The sequence below is a fragment of the Sminthopsis crassicaudata genome, chromosome 4 (genome assembly GCF_048593235.1).
Source record: "Sminthopsis crassicaudata isolate SCR6 chromosome 4, ASM4859323v1, whole genome shotgun sequence".
NCBI classification, from domain to species: Eukaryota; Metazoa; Chordata; class Mammalia; order Dasyuromorphia; family Dasyuridae; genus Sminthopsis; species Sminthopsis crassicaudata.
Window position 1 is genome coordinate 304951947 of NC_133620.1, and position 13877 is coordinate 304965823.

At 36.1% G+C, this 13877-nt stretch overlaps 1 protein-coding gene across 7 annotated transcripts in view; it reads right to left on the reverse strand.

Annotated features, from left to right (window-relative positions):
* The window catches only part of B3GNTL1 (UDP-GlcNAc:betaGal beta-1,3-N-acetylglucosaminyltransferase like 1), a 133070-nt gene that overhangs the window by 20525 nt on the left and 98668 nt on the right, over positions 1-13877 (reverse strand). For 5 of the 7 annotated variants that reach the window (XM_074265023.1, XM_074265022.1, XM_074265024.1 and 2 more), the window contains exons 11-12: positions 11818-11892; positions 10820-11481 (exon numbers count right to left, since the gene is read on the reverse strand). The exons of 1 other annotated variant lie outside the window; for it this stretch is intronic. In XM_074265023.1, coding sequence (XP_074121124.1) covers positions 11401-11481; positions 11818-11892 — 156 coding nt within the window. In that variant the 3' untranslated portion in view covers positions 10820-11400. Of the gene's footprint in view, positions 1-10819; positions 11482-11817; positions 11893-13326; positions 13399-13877 lie in introns of those variants that run through there. One more of the 7 variants, XR_012481623.1, reaches the window with a different exon arrangement.

Genomic DNA, 13877 nt, shown 5'->3' on the forward strand with positions numbered 1-13877 from the left:
AGTAGTGTAAAATAGCATTTCATTTAACAATACAAAAGAAGTGTTTTCATTCCCATTAATCTTAATGATAACTTATATTTGAATAGAATAGAATTTTCTACAAATCCTATTTCAGCTGATATGCTTAACTCCAAAGGGCAAAATTCAAACCAAAATATGACAAAGAAATAGATTTCAACTCAGTAGAACTTAATAACAAAGTTGCTTAAAAGTGAACTGGATTGACTTAACAAAAGCTGGAATGAATGTCCTCCTGTAGATGTTCTTGAATAGTTTTACACAACAGAGAGGAATGTACAGAGAGCTGTGCTGTAATGTTATGGGACAAAGGACAAACAAGACGCTGGAGATTTAAGGCCTACACAGGATCACTGAAACAAGGATGGTTCATCACTTGCTTATGTGGTCAGTGCTTTGCAGATACTAGGTGCTCAAAAAGTATTTGTTTAAATGAATTCAAGATAGAATTGGCACAAAAACCCTGGTTCCCATCTGAATTTCTCTCCCACACCAAACAATCTGCTTCATTGAGGTGGGCTGGGCTTTTTTATGTGGCAAAATTATAAACCAGATAGGGAAAATCTGCTTAAATAAATCCAAGGGGATCATTGATTTTTTTAGGAGGAAAAAAAAAAAAGATAAAACCTTCAGGACCTAATTCAAAATAAGTAAATAATAGATGATAAACTCTGGAATCTCTTAGGGAATTAAATTCAAAAAGTATTAAACACATATTAAGGGCTGGGTGCTAGGGATTTAAGGCTTTTTTTTTTAATTTAATTTTTATTTAATTTTATAATTATAATTATAACTTTTTTTTTTTTTGACAGTACATATGCATGGGTAATTTTTTACAACATTATCCCTTGCACTTACTTCTATTCAGATTTTTTCCCTTCCTCCACCAACCCCTTCCCCCAGATGGCAGGCAGTCTTATACATGTTAAATATATTACAGTATATTCTAGATACAATATATGTGTGTAGAACCGAATTTCTTGTTGCACAGGAAGAATTGGATTCAGAAGGTAAAAATAACAGTTTACCCTCACTTCCCAGTGTTTCTTTTCTGGGTGTAGCTGATTCTGTCCATCATTAATCAATTGGAATTGGATTAGCTCTTCTCTATGTTGAAGATAACCACTTCTATCAGCATACATCCTCGTACACTATCATTGTTGAAGTGTATAGTGATCTTCTAGTTCTGCTCGTTTCACTCAGCATCAGTTGATGTAAGTCTCTCCAAGCCTCTCTGTATTTCTCCTGTTGGTCATTTCTTACAGAACAATAATATTCCATAACATTCATATACCATAATTTACCCAACCATTCTCCAATTGATGGACATCCATTCATCTTCCAGCTTCTAGCCACTATGAAAAGGGCTGCCACAAACATTTTGGCACATACAGGTCCCTTTCCCTTCTTTAGTATTTCCTTGGGATATAAGCCCAGTAGTAGTATGGCTGGGTCAAAGGGTATGCACATTTTGATAACTTTTTGGGCATAATTCCAGATTGCTCTCCAGAATGGTTGGATTCTTTCACAACTCCACCAACAATGCATCAGTGTCCCAGTTTTCCCACAGCCCCTCCAACATTCATCGTTATTTGTTCCTGTCATCTTAGCCAATCTGACAGGTGTGTAATGATATCTCAGAGTTGTCTTAATTTGCATTTCTCTGATCAATAGTGATTTGGAACACTCTTTCATATGAGCGGAAATAGTTTTAATTTCATCATCTGAAAATTGTCTGTTCATATCCTTTGACCATTTATCAATTGGAGAATGGCTTGATTTCTTATAAATTAAAGTCAATTCTCTGTATATTTTGGAGATGAGGCCTTTATCAGAACCTTTAAATGTAAAAATGTTTTCCCAATTTGTTACTTCCCTTCTAATCTTGTTTGCATTAGTTTTGTTTGTGCAGAAACTTTTTAATTTGGTGTAATCAAAATTTTCTATTTTGTGATCAATAATAATCTCTAGTTCTCCCTTGGACACAAACTCCTTCCTCCTCCACAGTCTGAGAGGTAAACCATCCCATGTTCCTCCAATTTATTTATGATTTCGTTCTTTATGCCTAAATCTTGGACCCATTTTGATCTAATCTTAGTATGTGGTGTTAAATGTGGGTCCATGCCTAGTTTCTGCCATACTAATTTCCAGTTTTCCCAGCAGTTTTTGTCAAATAATGAATTCTTATCCCAAAATTTGGGATCTTTGGGTTTGTCAAACAGTAGATTGCTATTTTTATTCACTAACTTGCCCTGTGAACCTAATCTATGCCACTGATCAACTAGTCTATTTCTTAGCCAATACCAAATGGCTTTGGTGACTGTTGCTTTATGATACAGTTCTAGATCAGGTACAGCTAGACCACCTTCACTTAATTTTTTTTTCATTATTTTCCTTGAAATTCTCGACCTTTTGTTGTTCCATATGAATTCTGTTGTTATTTTTTCTAGGTTATTAAAATAGTTTCTTGGAAGTCTGATTGGTATAGCACTAAATTAATAGATTAGTTTAGGGAGTATTATCATCTTAATTATATTCGCTCGGCCTATCCAAGAGCACTGAATGTCTTTCCAATTATTTAAATCTGACTTTATTTTTGTGGCAAGTGTTTTGTAGTTTTGCTCATATAATTCCTGACTCTCCTTTGGTAGATATATTCCCAAATATTTTATACTATCGACCGTCATTTTGAATGGAATTTCTCTTTGTATCTCTTGCTGTTGGACTGTGTTGGTAATGTATAAAAATGCTGTGGATTTATGTGGATTTATTTTGTATCCTGCAACTTTGCTAAAATTCTGAATTATTTCTATTAGCTTTTTAGCAGAGTCTTTGGGGTTCTCTAAGTATACCATCATGTCATCTGCAAAAAGTGATGATTTGATTTCCTCATTTCCTACTCTAATTCCTTGAATCTCTTTCTCGGCTCTTATTGCCGAGGCTAGAGTTTCTAGTACTATACTGAAAAGTAATGGTGATAGTGGACAACCTTGTTTCACTCCTGATCTTACAGGGAAAGGTTCTAGTTTATCGCCATTACATATGATGTTTACTGAAGGTTTTAAATATATGCTCCTTATTATTTTAAGGAATATTCCATTTATTCCTATACTCTCAAGCGTTTTTAGTAGGAATGGATGTTGGATTTTATCAAATGCTTTTTCTGCATCTATTGAGATGATCATATGGTTTTTATTAATTTGATTATTAATATGGTCAATTATACTAATAGTTTTCCTAATATTGAACCAGCCCTGCATTCCTGGTATAAATCCCACTTGGTCATAGTGTATTATCCTGGGGATGATTTTCTGAAGTCTATTTGCTAATATCTTATTTAAGATTTTAGCATCTATATTCATTAAGGAAATTGGTCTATAGTTTTCTTTCTCAGTTTTCGATCTACCTGGTTTAGGTATCAGTACCATGTCTGTGTCATAGAAGGAATTTGGTAGGATTCCTTCAATCCCTATTTTTTCAAATAGTTTACATAGCATTGGAGTTAGTTGTTCTTTAAATGTTTGGTAGAATTCACATGTAAATCCATCTGGTCCTGGGGACTTCTTCTTAGGAAGTTGGTTAATAGCTTGGTCTATTTCTTTTTCTGAGATGGGACTATTTAGACTACTTACTTCTTCCTCTGTTAATCTGGGCAAGCTATATTTTTGAAGGTATTCTTCCATTTCATTTAAGTTATCGAATTTATCGGCATAAAGTTGAGCAAAGTAGCTCCTAACTATTGTTCTAATTTCCTCTTCATTAGTGGTGAGTTCACCCTTTTCATTTTCAAGACATTTTCTCTTTCCTTTTTTTAATCAGGTTTACTAAGGATTTGTCTATTTTGTTAGTTTTTTTCATAGAACCAACTCTTAGTTTTATTAATTAATTCAATAGTTTTTTTACTTTCAATTTTATTAATCTCACCTTTTATTTTTTGAATTTCAAGTTTTGTGTTTGGGGGTTTTTAATTTGTTCCTTTTCTAGCAATTTTAGTTGTAAGCCCAATTTGTTGGCCCTCTCTTTCTCTATTTTATGCAAGTAGGCCTGTAGAGATATAAAACTTCCCCTTATTACTGCTTTGGCTGTATCCCACACATTTTGGTATGATGTCTCATTATTGTCATTTTCTTGGATGAAGTTATTAATTATATCTATGATTTGCTGTTTTACCCAATCATTCTTTAATATAAGATTATTTAGTTTCCAATTATTTTTTGGTCTAGTTTCCCCTGACTTTTTATTGAATGTAATTTTGATTGCATTGTGGTCTGAAAAGGATGCATTTACTATTTCTGCCTTACTGCATTTGATTTTGAGGTTTTTATGCCCTAGTCTATGATCAATTTTTGTATAGGTTCCATGAACTGCTGAGAAGAAAATATATTCCTTTCTGTCTCCATTTAGCTTTCGCCAAAGATCTATCATATCAAACTTTTCTAGTATTCTATTTACCTCTTTGACTTCTTTCTTATTTATTTTGTGGTTTGATTTATCTAATTCTGAGAGTGCAAGGTTGAGATCTCCCACTATTATAGTTTTGCTATCTATTTCCTCTTGCAGCTCTCTTAATTTCTCTTTTAAGAATTTAGATGCTGCACCACTTGGTGCATACATGTTTAATATTGATACTGCTTCACTATTGATGCTTCCCTTTAGCAGGATATAATGCCCTTCCTTATCTCTTTTAATTAGATCAATTTTTGTTTTTGCTTGATCTGAGATGAGGATGGCTACTCCTGCTTTCTTGGTTTTGCCTGAAGCATAATAGATTCTGCTCCACCCTTTTACTTTTAGTTTGAATGTCTCATCCTGTTTCAGGTGTGTTTCCTGTAAACAACATATAGTTTAATCCAGTCTGCTAACTGCTTCCTCTTTATGAGGCAGTTTGCCTCATTCACATTTATGGTTAGAAGGACTAATTCTATATTGCTTGCCATCCTATTAACCCCTGCTTATGCTTTTCCCCTTTCCTTCCCTCTTACCCCCCTACCCAGTATTAAACTGGTGAACACCGCTTGCTTTTCACAGCCCTCCCTTTTTAGGATCCCTCCCCCACCTTAAAGTTCCTCTCCCTATCTTACCCCCTTTCCTCACAATTTCTCTATTCCCTTCCCCTTAGCTTACTCCTTCCGTTTCACTTTTCAATGAAGTGGAAGAAGTTTCACCATAAATCGAATATGTCTATTGATACACACTATGTTCATCTCCCTCCTTTCTTTCCCTCAGATATAATAGGTTACCTTTGCCTCTTCATGAGATGTAGTACCACCACTTTACACTTTATGATATAATTTCCTTTCCACCTCTAGTTTCTAAGACAAATTGTACATATGTTCTTTACATATTTTTTTGGCAGAAGTATAGTTCTCAAGATTTCTTTTTACCTTTTTAGAAATCTCTTGAGTTCTGTATTTGAAGATCAAACCTTTTATGTAAGTCTGGTTTTTTCATCAAAAATAGATGGAATTCATTTATTTCGTTAAATGTCCATCTTCTTCCCTGGAAAACAATGCTCATTCTTGCTGGGTAAGTTATTCTTGGCTGCATACCAAGTTCCTTAGCCTTTCGGAATATCATGTTCCAGGCCCTTCGTTCTTTTAATGTGGACGCTGCTAGATCCTGGGTTATCCTTATTGTGGATCCTCCATATCTGAATTGCTTTTTTCTAGCAGCTTCCAATATATTTTCCTTTGTCTGATGGTTCTTGAACTTGGCCACTATATTTCTTGGCGTTTTGATTTTAGGGTCCCTTTCAGTAGGTGATCGATGAATTTTTTCAATGTCTATTTTACCCTCTGTTTCCAGAACATCTGGGCAGTTCTCTTTGATAATTTCCTCGAAAATGGTGTCCAAGCTCTTTTTTTCCTCCCATTTTTCAGGGAGTCCGATTATTCTCAAATTGTCTCTCCTGGATCTGTTTTCCAGGTCTGTTGTCTTTCTAGTAAGGTACTTGACATTCTTTTCAATTGTTTCATTTCTCTGGTTTTGCTTGACTACCTCTTGGTTTCTCCTTGAGTCATTCATTTCTACTTGTTCCAGTCTAATTTTCAATGATGTATTTTCTTCACTCACTTTTTTAATATCTCTTTGTAATTGTCCAATTGAGTTTTTATCTTCTATGGAATTTTTTTCCATTTTATCCACTTTATTTTTTAGAGAGCTGTTTTCTTTTTCCAGCTCACTAATCCTGTTTTCCTTGGAGTTGTTTACCTTTTCCAGCTCACTAATCTTGTTTCTCAATGATTTGATTTCTTTATCCACTCTGTCTTTGAATGCATGGGATGACTTCTCCAGGCTCTCTTGCCAAGCTTCCCTTTCCTTTTCACATTTCTCTTCCAGCTCTCTTGTGAGAGCCTTTTTGATTTCCTCTATGAGATTCTTTTGTATTGAGGAGCAGCTCATATCCCCCTTAGGGGATTCATCTGGGGACAGTCTGTTTTTAGTCTCCTCAGTGTTTGAAGTCTGCTCTCTCTCCATACAAAAGCTGTCAATGGTTAGAGCCCTTTTGAACTTTTTTGTTCATTTTGTCAGAGTAGGAATCAAAGAAAACAAACTGACAAGAGAAACAATTGGTCTGTTTTGCGGGGGATGGGGCTGGATGGTATTAATGGGCTTCCTCTACAGACTGGGGGTAGGGCAGCAGAGAGCCACTAACAGAACAGCAATGACTGTACTGAGTCTGTACTCTGAGGCTCTGAGAATGCACTGAGTCAGTCCAGGTGGGGTTGGGGGGAGCCGGATTCTGAGAGACGCTGGCTTTCTGGGGTTTTAATCTTCACCTCCGGTGTTTACACCTTCTCCCTGCTCCTGGTTTGCTGCCAAGATGGAGTATCCACATTGGGGAAAAAGTCTTTTTGCAGAAATGGCAGAGATCGTACCCCTCCCCCTCCAGTCTGAGCTGTGTGAGCTGCCTGTCTCGCTCTGGCTTGCCTGCCCTCAGTCTGCGCCCAGTCTGATTGACCCTCCCCCGAGCAAACACAGACCTTTTCTGGCGACTTTCAAGGATGCCTTCTCTTGGTGATTATTTGTGGATTTCTTTCTGGGTCAAGCATTAAGTCTGAGGCTTGTCATGAAGTAAGTTCTGAGAGAAAACTAGGAGCTCAAGCAGCTGTCTGCCTCCACGCCACCATCTTGGCCCCAAATGATTTAAGGCTTTTTAAAAAAAATATTTCTGTGAGCATGCAGGATATGACATTTACACAAATATACGAGAACATGGTGAAATTCTGCCTGTGTTCTCTGCATGACAATGAGTAAAACACAGTATATAATAAATCAAATGTCTTTGTTGAGTGGTGTCTGCCTCTTGGGATCCCAATTTGGACTTTTCCTAGCAGAGATACTAGAGTGGTTTGCCATTTCCTTCTCCAGCTCACTTTACCAATGAGGGATTAAGTGACTAGCGTGGGGTCATGCAACTAGCAAGTATCTGAGACAATATTTGAACTAGCAAAGAGGAGTCTTCTTTACTACAGACTAGGCACTCTATCCATTGTACCACCTAGCTACCCAGAAATCAAATGTACCATCAGTGATGATAATTTTGGGAACCAGTCCTTTCCTCTTAGCTAAGAGATGATATTATTTAATTCAATAATCTATTCATTTCTCACTAGGCTGCATTCCATATTTCACCATGTGAGAAACCTTTTCATTCTGGAAGATAGCTTGAGCCCTAGAAACTCTACCCTTGCAAACCTTCCACTCAAATATTCCATTTTAGGATGATTCCCAAATCAGCTGTCTTCATTTCTCACCATGCTGTACCTGGGACTTCTTTACCAAAGCCACAAAAATGTGCTTGTCCTGGAAGATCATTTCAACCCTGCGATTCACATTTCAGAGGTGTATTCTGCCCTTATAGCACTTCTGTCTGATACAGTGGTCCTTCCCCAAAGAACCAAACAAAGCCTCTTCATTTCTCATCTGACTACACTCTGGACTTCATTTCTTTCCTCCAACTTCCTTTAATTTCCTTTACAGAGACAGGGTAGTTAGATGTAGCTGAAACCAGACATGATGGGTCAAATGGGAATAAATCCATGGTGTTCTTGGTCTCAAAAATCAACAATGGAATCAGCTGACTCTCCCCTTACATCTATGTTCGGGGCTAGGCTTGACCCTGGCCAATGCTCTGGTATTTTAGATTTTACATGGGATTAAAATAAAATGCTTCTAAGTCATTCAAGAATTGAAAAAGAGAGTTTCACTTAGTCATAGCAAGAAAATTTAAAACACAGAAAGACTCTTAGAACCCCTTCAGTTGAGAGAAGCTCTCTATAGCACAGAAGGTCCCCATCCCCAGGCACTCATGGCTGCTTTATGCTTAAGTAATGAAGTGATTTCAACAGCCTTAGTCCTCCTTCCCTGAGCCAGTCACATTTTGAAGACTGTCCCAATACCTTTTAAGGAAAAACTAACTTTATATGCATGAAAGAGAGGGTTAAGATATTAATTCCTCCTTTTAGAACCTGCCATTTCAAAATATCTTGTCCAATTTTGGAAAATCAGACCTGATCATCATTATTCTAGTTTCTGTAATGGGCCAGAACTTTGGATAACTGTATTTGAAACAAGGATTCTTACAACAAGGTGTTAACTCAGTGGAATTTATAAGACAATGGTTATCTAGTTTAGCATGGTGATTGATAGTTCTCTAGTTCAGTATGATTGATTTAATCTCACAATAAATAATGGTTCCCTAGTGGTATAATGATTGGCTTATATTCAATATGATGAATTGATTTAATTGTAATAGAGTATATAAACTGGGGACAAACTCAGCCATAGAGAGAGAAGACTTGACCAGCTTCCTGTTAGCTCTCCTGACTCCTGAATTTCTCCACTAAGAAGACCAAGGCCCATCTGAAGGTTCCCCCAGAAAGCTAACCCAGCCCCAGGCGAAAGAGACAGACTGTGAAGGAAATAATAAAGACTTTGGACTTTATTCCTGACTATTCTTGTAGTAATTATTCTGCTGAAATCAAGACCCATTTGAAGGACCTCCAGAAACCTAGTCAGAACATTACAAGTTTCAAATCAAGAGCTCTTTCTATTATAGTTACTTCAGGCCTCATCCTTCAAATACCCACTTAGGTTGACTACAATTCTTTTAAGAGATCTGTAGTTTTTATGCATCAGCTCTGTGAAGGGTACCAGCAAAAGTTTGGCAGCTTATTTTTCCATTCCGCTATTCTGTAGGTTGCTTTGTCTGATCTTGACAGTTTGTGTGGTGTAATTTAGTCATTTCTATCACTTTGTACTTTGTCCTTAAGACTCTGGCTACTACATAGTTCTACCTACTATAGCTTTGTTGCTTTGCTAACTTCTGCAATCCTAACTCTCTAGCAAATGATAAATTACTTTTCCCAGAGCATCTACTCTCTAAAAGCTGACTACTATGAAAAGGTCACTCTGAAGCTTCAGCTAAAAGTCTTTATGGTTCATAAAAACAGTCCAGGCTAGAGGAAATGGTTTCATTCTTTTGTACTTCTGTATAGTCACTGCTATAATCTGACAGATTATAGAATTGCAAGATTATAGAATTGGAAAAGGATTTCAAGAGACCAATTTATTCAACCTAATTCTGAATAAGAATCTTCTCTACAATCAAGCCATTCTGCAATTGAACAGACAATTCTCAAAGAAATTGAAACTATTTCTAGCCATATGAAAAGATGCTCCAAGTCATTATTAATCAGAGAAATACACTTTAAGACAACTCTGAGATACCACTACATACCTGTCAGATTGGCTAGAATGACAGGGAAAGATAATGCTGAATGTTGGAGGGGATATGGGAAAACTGGAACTCTGATACATTGTTGGTGAAACTGTGAATACATCCAGCTGTTCTGGAGAGGTATTTGGAACTAAGCTCAAAAAGTTATCAAACTGTGTATACCCTTGTGTTACTACTGGGCGTATATTCAAAAGATTTTAAGAAGGGAAAGGAACCTGTATGTGCAAGAATGTTTGTGGCAGCCCTCTTTGTAGTGGCCAGAAACTGGAAACTGAGTGGATGCCCATCAATTGGAGAATGGCTGAATAAACTGTGGGATATGAATGTTATGGAATATTATTATTCTGTAAGAAATGACCAGTGGGATGATTTCAGAAAGGCCTGGAGAGACTTACATGAACTGATGTGAGTGAAATGAGCAGGACCCGGAGATTATTATATACTTTAACAACAATACTATTTGATGATCAATTGTGATGGACGTGGCCCTCTTCAACAATGAGATGAACCAAATCAGTTTCAACAGAGCAGTAATGAACTGAACCAGCTACACCCAGTGAAAGAACTCGGGGAGATGACTATGAACCATTACATAGAATTCCCAATCTCTCTATTTTTGTCTGCCTGCATTTTTGATTTACTTCACAGGTTAATTGTACACTATTTCAAAGTCCGATTCTTTTTGTACAGCAAAATAACTCTTTGGACATATATACATATATTGTATTTAATTTATACTTTAACATGTATTGGTCAACCTGCCATCTGAGGGAGGGGGTGGAGGGAAAGGGAAAAAATTGGAACAAAAGGTCTGATAATTGTCAATGCTGTAAAATTACCCATGCATATATCTGGTAAATAAAAAAACTATAATAAAAAAAAATCTTCTCTACAACATACCTGAAAAGGGGTCTGTAGGAACTTACCCATTTGCCTATTCATCTTACCCAGCGCCATGTAATGTGCTTATATAGGCATGGAATTGAAAGGGGCACTCTGCTATAATAGTTCCCCTTTTGCTCATTCTTATATTCTCCATCTTACTTTGAAGCAAATGACTTTTCTTTTAAGTTCCCACTCAAATTTATTCATATCTCTTCAAGATTAAAACATTTTTAAAGAACTCTCAACCATGTGAAGTAGGTTATAAAAATATTATTATCATTCATAAGTAAATATGAGGAAAATGAAGTCCTGAGAAGTTGAGAAGTTACCAGGCTCACACACAGTAAGAACAAGTCTCAAACTGGATCCTGACTCCAGGCCTCCTGATTCAATGTCAACTGCTCTAAGCATCATGCTAGTTTATCTCTCTTAGTTTTGAAAAATAAAATAGGTTCGGAAGAGGTAATATTTTAGCTCCACCTTTATCAATATCCTCATACTATGCAGGGACTGCTTCATCTTCTGAAGAACATTCAGTACACCTGAGGCTCTCACCCTCTGCACTTGCAGCCAGAGAAGAGGTAGTTCCAAAATGTGCGCTGCTTCCACAATAATTCAGGTGAAGCAAAAGTTCTGTTGGATTTGAAGCATAGCTCTTCCTTGGTCCCTGCTTAGGGCTAGATCAATTCCATTTTCTAGAGTACCTTGTAATTGGATTTTTGTAGCTTTTAATGTAAAAAAGCATAACGACAAGGTCAACTGAAATGAAGATAATCTAGCCCTTCCTGTAGATTCAGTGACTCCAAGTTTTTTTCAAATGTCCCACCAGTGAGATCCTATTGAGAAAAACAAGAACTGTTAAGACAGAGAGGAGAAAGCTGGTGAACCTTTATAGAAATAAGCCGGGACATATCCACACTTAGAACAGTTTGGATTATGGGACTAGAGCCACACACTTTTAGTTTCCTTACAACTCTAAAATTCTACACTTTTTGTAAACTTCTAAGCTTTCTATCTCTATTCTGCCTTAATTTGTCTATGTTTTAACACAGTTTATATATATATAAAATTATTTGTAGGCAGTGGGAAAAGAATTATTCACTGATCTTTGGCCATAACATGTAAAACTACTGAAATTCTTTCTGCATGACTGTTTCCTTATATCTACTCACCAGCTTTACACAAATCACAAAAGGAGGGTGGGCATCTTTGAAATGCTGTATTGGAATCTTTGGTTTGGGCCTTTCCTAAAATAAAATAAGATTCAGATATTTATCAAGTCAACTAGTTATAGGTATTAGTTGATAACAAAAAGGCACAAATTTTTCTAATGACTACTCTCAAAGTAATAGTAAAAATATAAAAATCATTGGATTGAAGATTTAGAAAACCAAGATTCTAGTTCTAATAATTTAACACCTATTTGTGGCCAGGCAATTTTTTTGAGCCTCAGATTCCTCTTTTGGAAATGGAGAGGCCTCTTAAGGCCTCTGTGTAGAATAATCAATTATGTAATGTGGGAGACACTGGCAAAACAATGTCCAGAACAGCATGACCACTATGCTCTATAAGTGAAGCAGAACGTCAGTAGCTCAAAAGAAATGTAAGATGCACAGATTTAGAAAAATCTCAGTTCCAGAAGTTTATATGGAATATTTGTGCTCAACCTGTGGTAGAGTGTTTCAAGCTTCTATTAGTCTGATTAGCCACAGTTAGACACACTGGACCTTGACCCCAACACAGTGATGTTATTTTGCTCCTCTTTTAGAATGAAGGACAACAATTAACCAACAACTAACTTACAGCTCCCATTTTAAGGAAGTACTTAGTTCAAACCCATTCTCACTCTTACTCTTTTCCTAGACTGCACACAGGTACTTTCCCCCCATCACTTTTCCTCTCTCTTGTCTTCTCTCAGTATAAGTCCTTGAGGGAAGAGACTATTTTCTCCCTTATATTTATAGTCCAAGCACTTAGCACATCACTTATTACTAGTAGACACTTAATATTATGTTGATTTGATTCTAGATTCTTTCATTCAACTTAGGAATCCACTGGGAGCAACCCCAAACTCTTTCAGAGATCCTGACATTGATAAACAGGACAGATAAGCAGGTCAAATTGAAAGCAATTCCCAGAGAATGGAGCACAAATAGCTCTTGGAACCTTTAGGACAGCTGTAGCACTCCCTGCTTAGGCTTAGTATAAAGTCATGAAGGAAGAAATAAGAGGAGCAAACAGTCTATGAATTTCCCTTTCATATATATCAGAAAAAGGAGTATTGAACAAAATTATATATATATATTTTACACCTCTCTCTATAGATTTCAATATAGAGGGGAAATAGAAGGATAAGGAATAAGGAAGTTGTAAAAAGGAGTTTTAAGTCTAAGAGAATGATCATAAGTAAAACAAAATGTTGAAGAAAAGAATTTGAAGAATATAGGAAAGAAAGTGAAGAAAAATTAGAAAAATAGGGTAAGGAAAAGAGCGGAGCTGCAATCAAGAATAAACAGACTCTTAACTTATAAGTTCACAAAAGTCATACCAACTCCCTCTGTCCTACCACCTTCTTATTTTTTAAAAACAGAAGTTGGATTAAAGAGAGGAAATATTAAAAGAGGATAGAATTGGGAGCAATACAAAATTAATTAGTGTGAATGTGAATGGGATGAACTCACCTATAAAAATAGAAGAGACCACAATGTATTAGAAAGCTGAATCGAACAATATGTTGTTTACAAGAAACACAGCTGAAACATAAGGATTCATATATTCTTAAAAGAATACATTTTTAAAAAGGGAGTAGCAATATTGACTTCAAATAAACATGGACATAATGAAAAAAATAAGCAGGGAAATTATATTATGGCTTGAAGATAAAGTCATATCAATGTCTAATATATATTCATATGATAACAAAATATGTATATATTTAAGGGAAAAGTTACCAAAATTATAGCAAAAATAGTAACATGATAATAATGGTGGGTGGGTGGGAGGGAAGTGAGTTGGTGCTACCTACAAAAACCTAACCAAAATTTCAACAAGAAAGAACCGAATGGAACTTTATAAATATTAAAGATAATAGAGCTCTAGTACACTAAAAGGGGAAAAAAAGGAGTTTATGTGCTTCTTAAACAGTTACAAAAATAGATCATGTATTGAGGCAAAGCTTTTACCTTGCCAAGAAATATAGAAAAGCAGATGTCATTTACTAATCACAAATAAA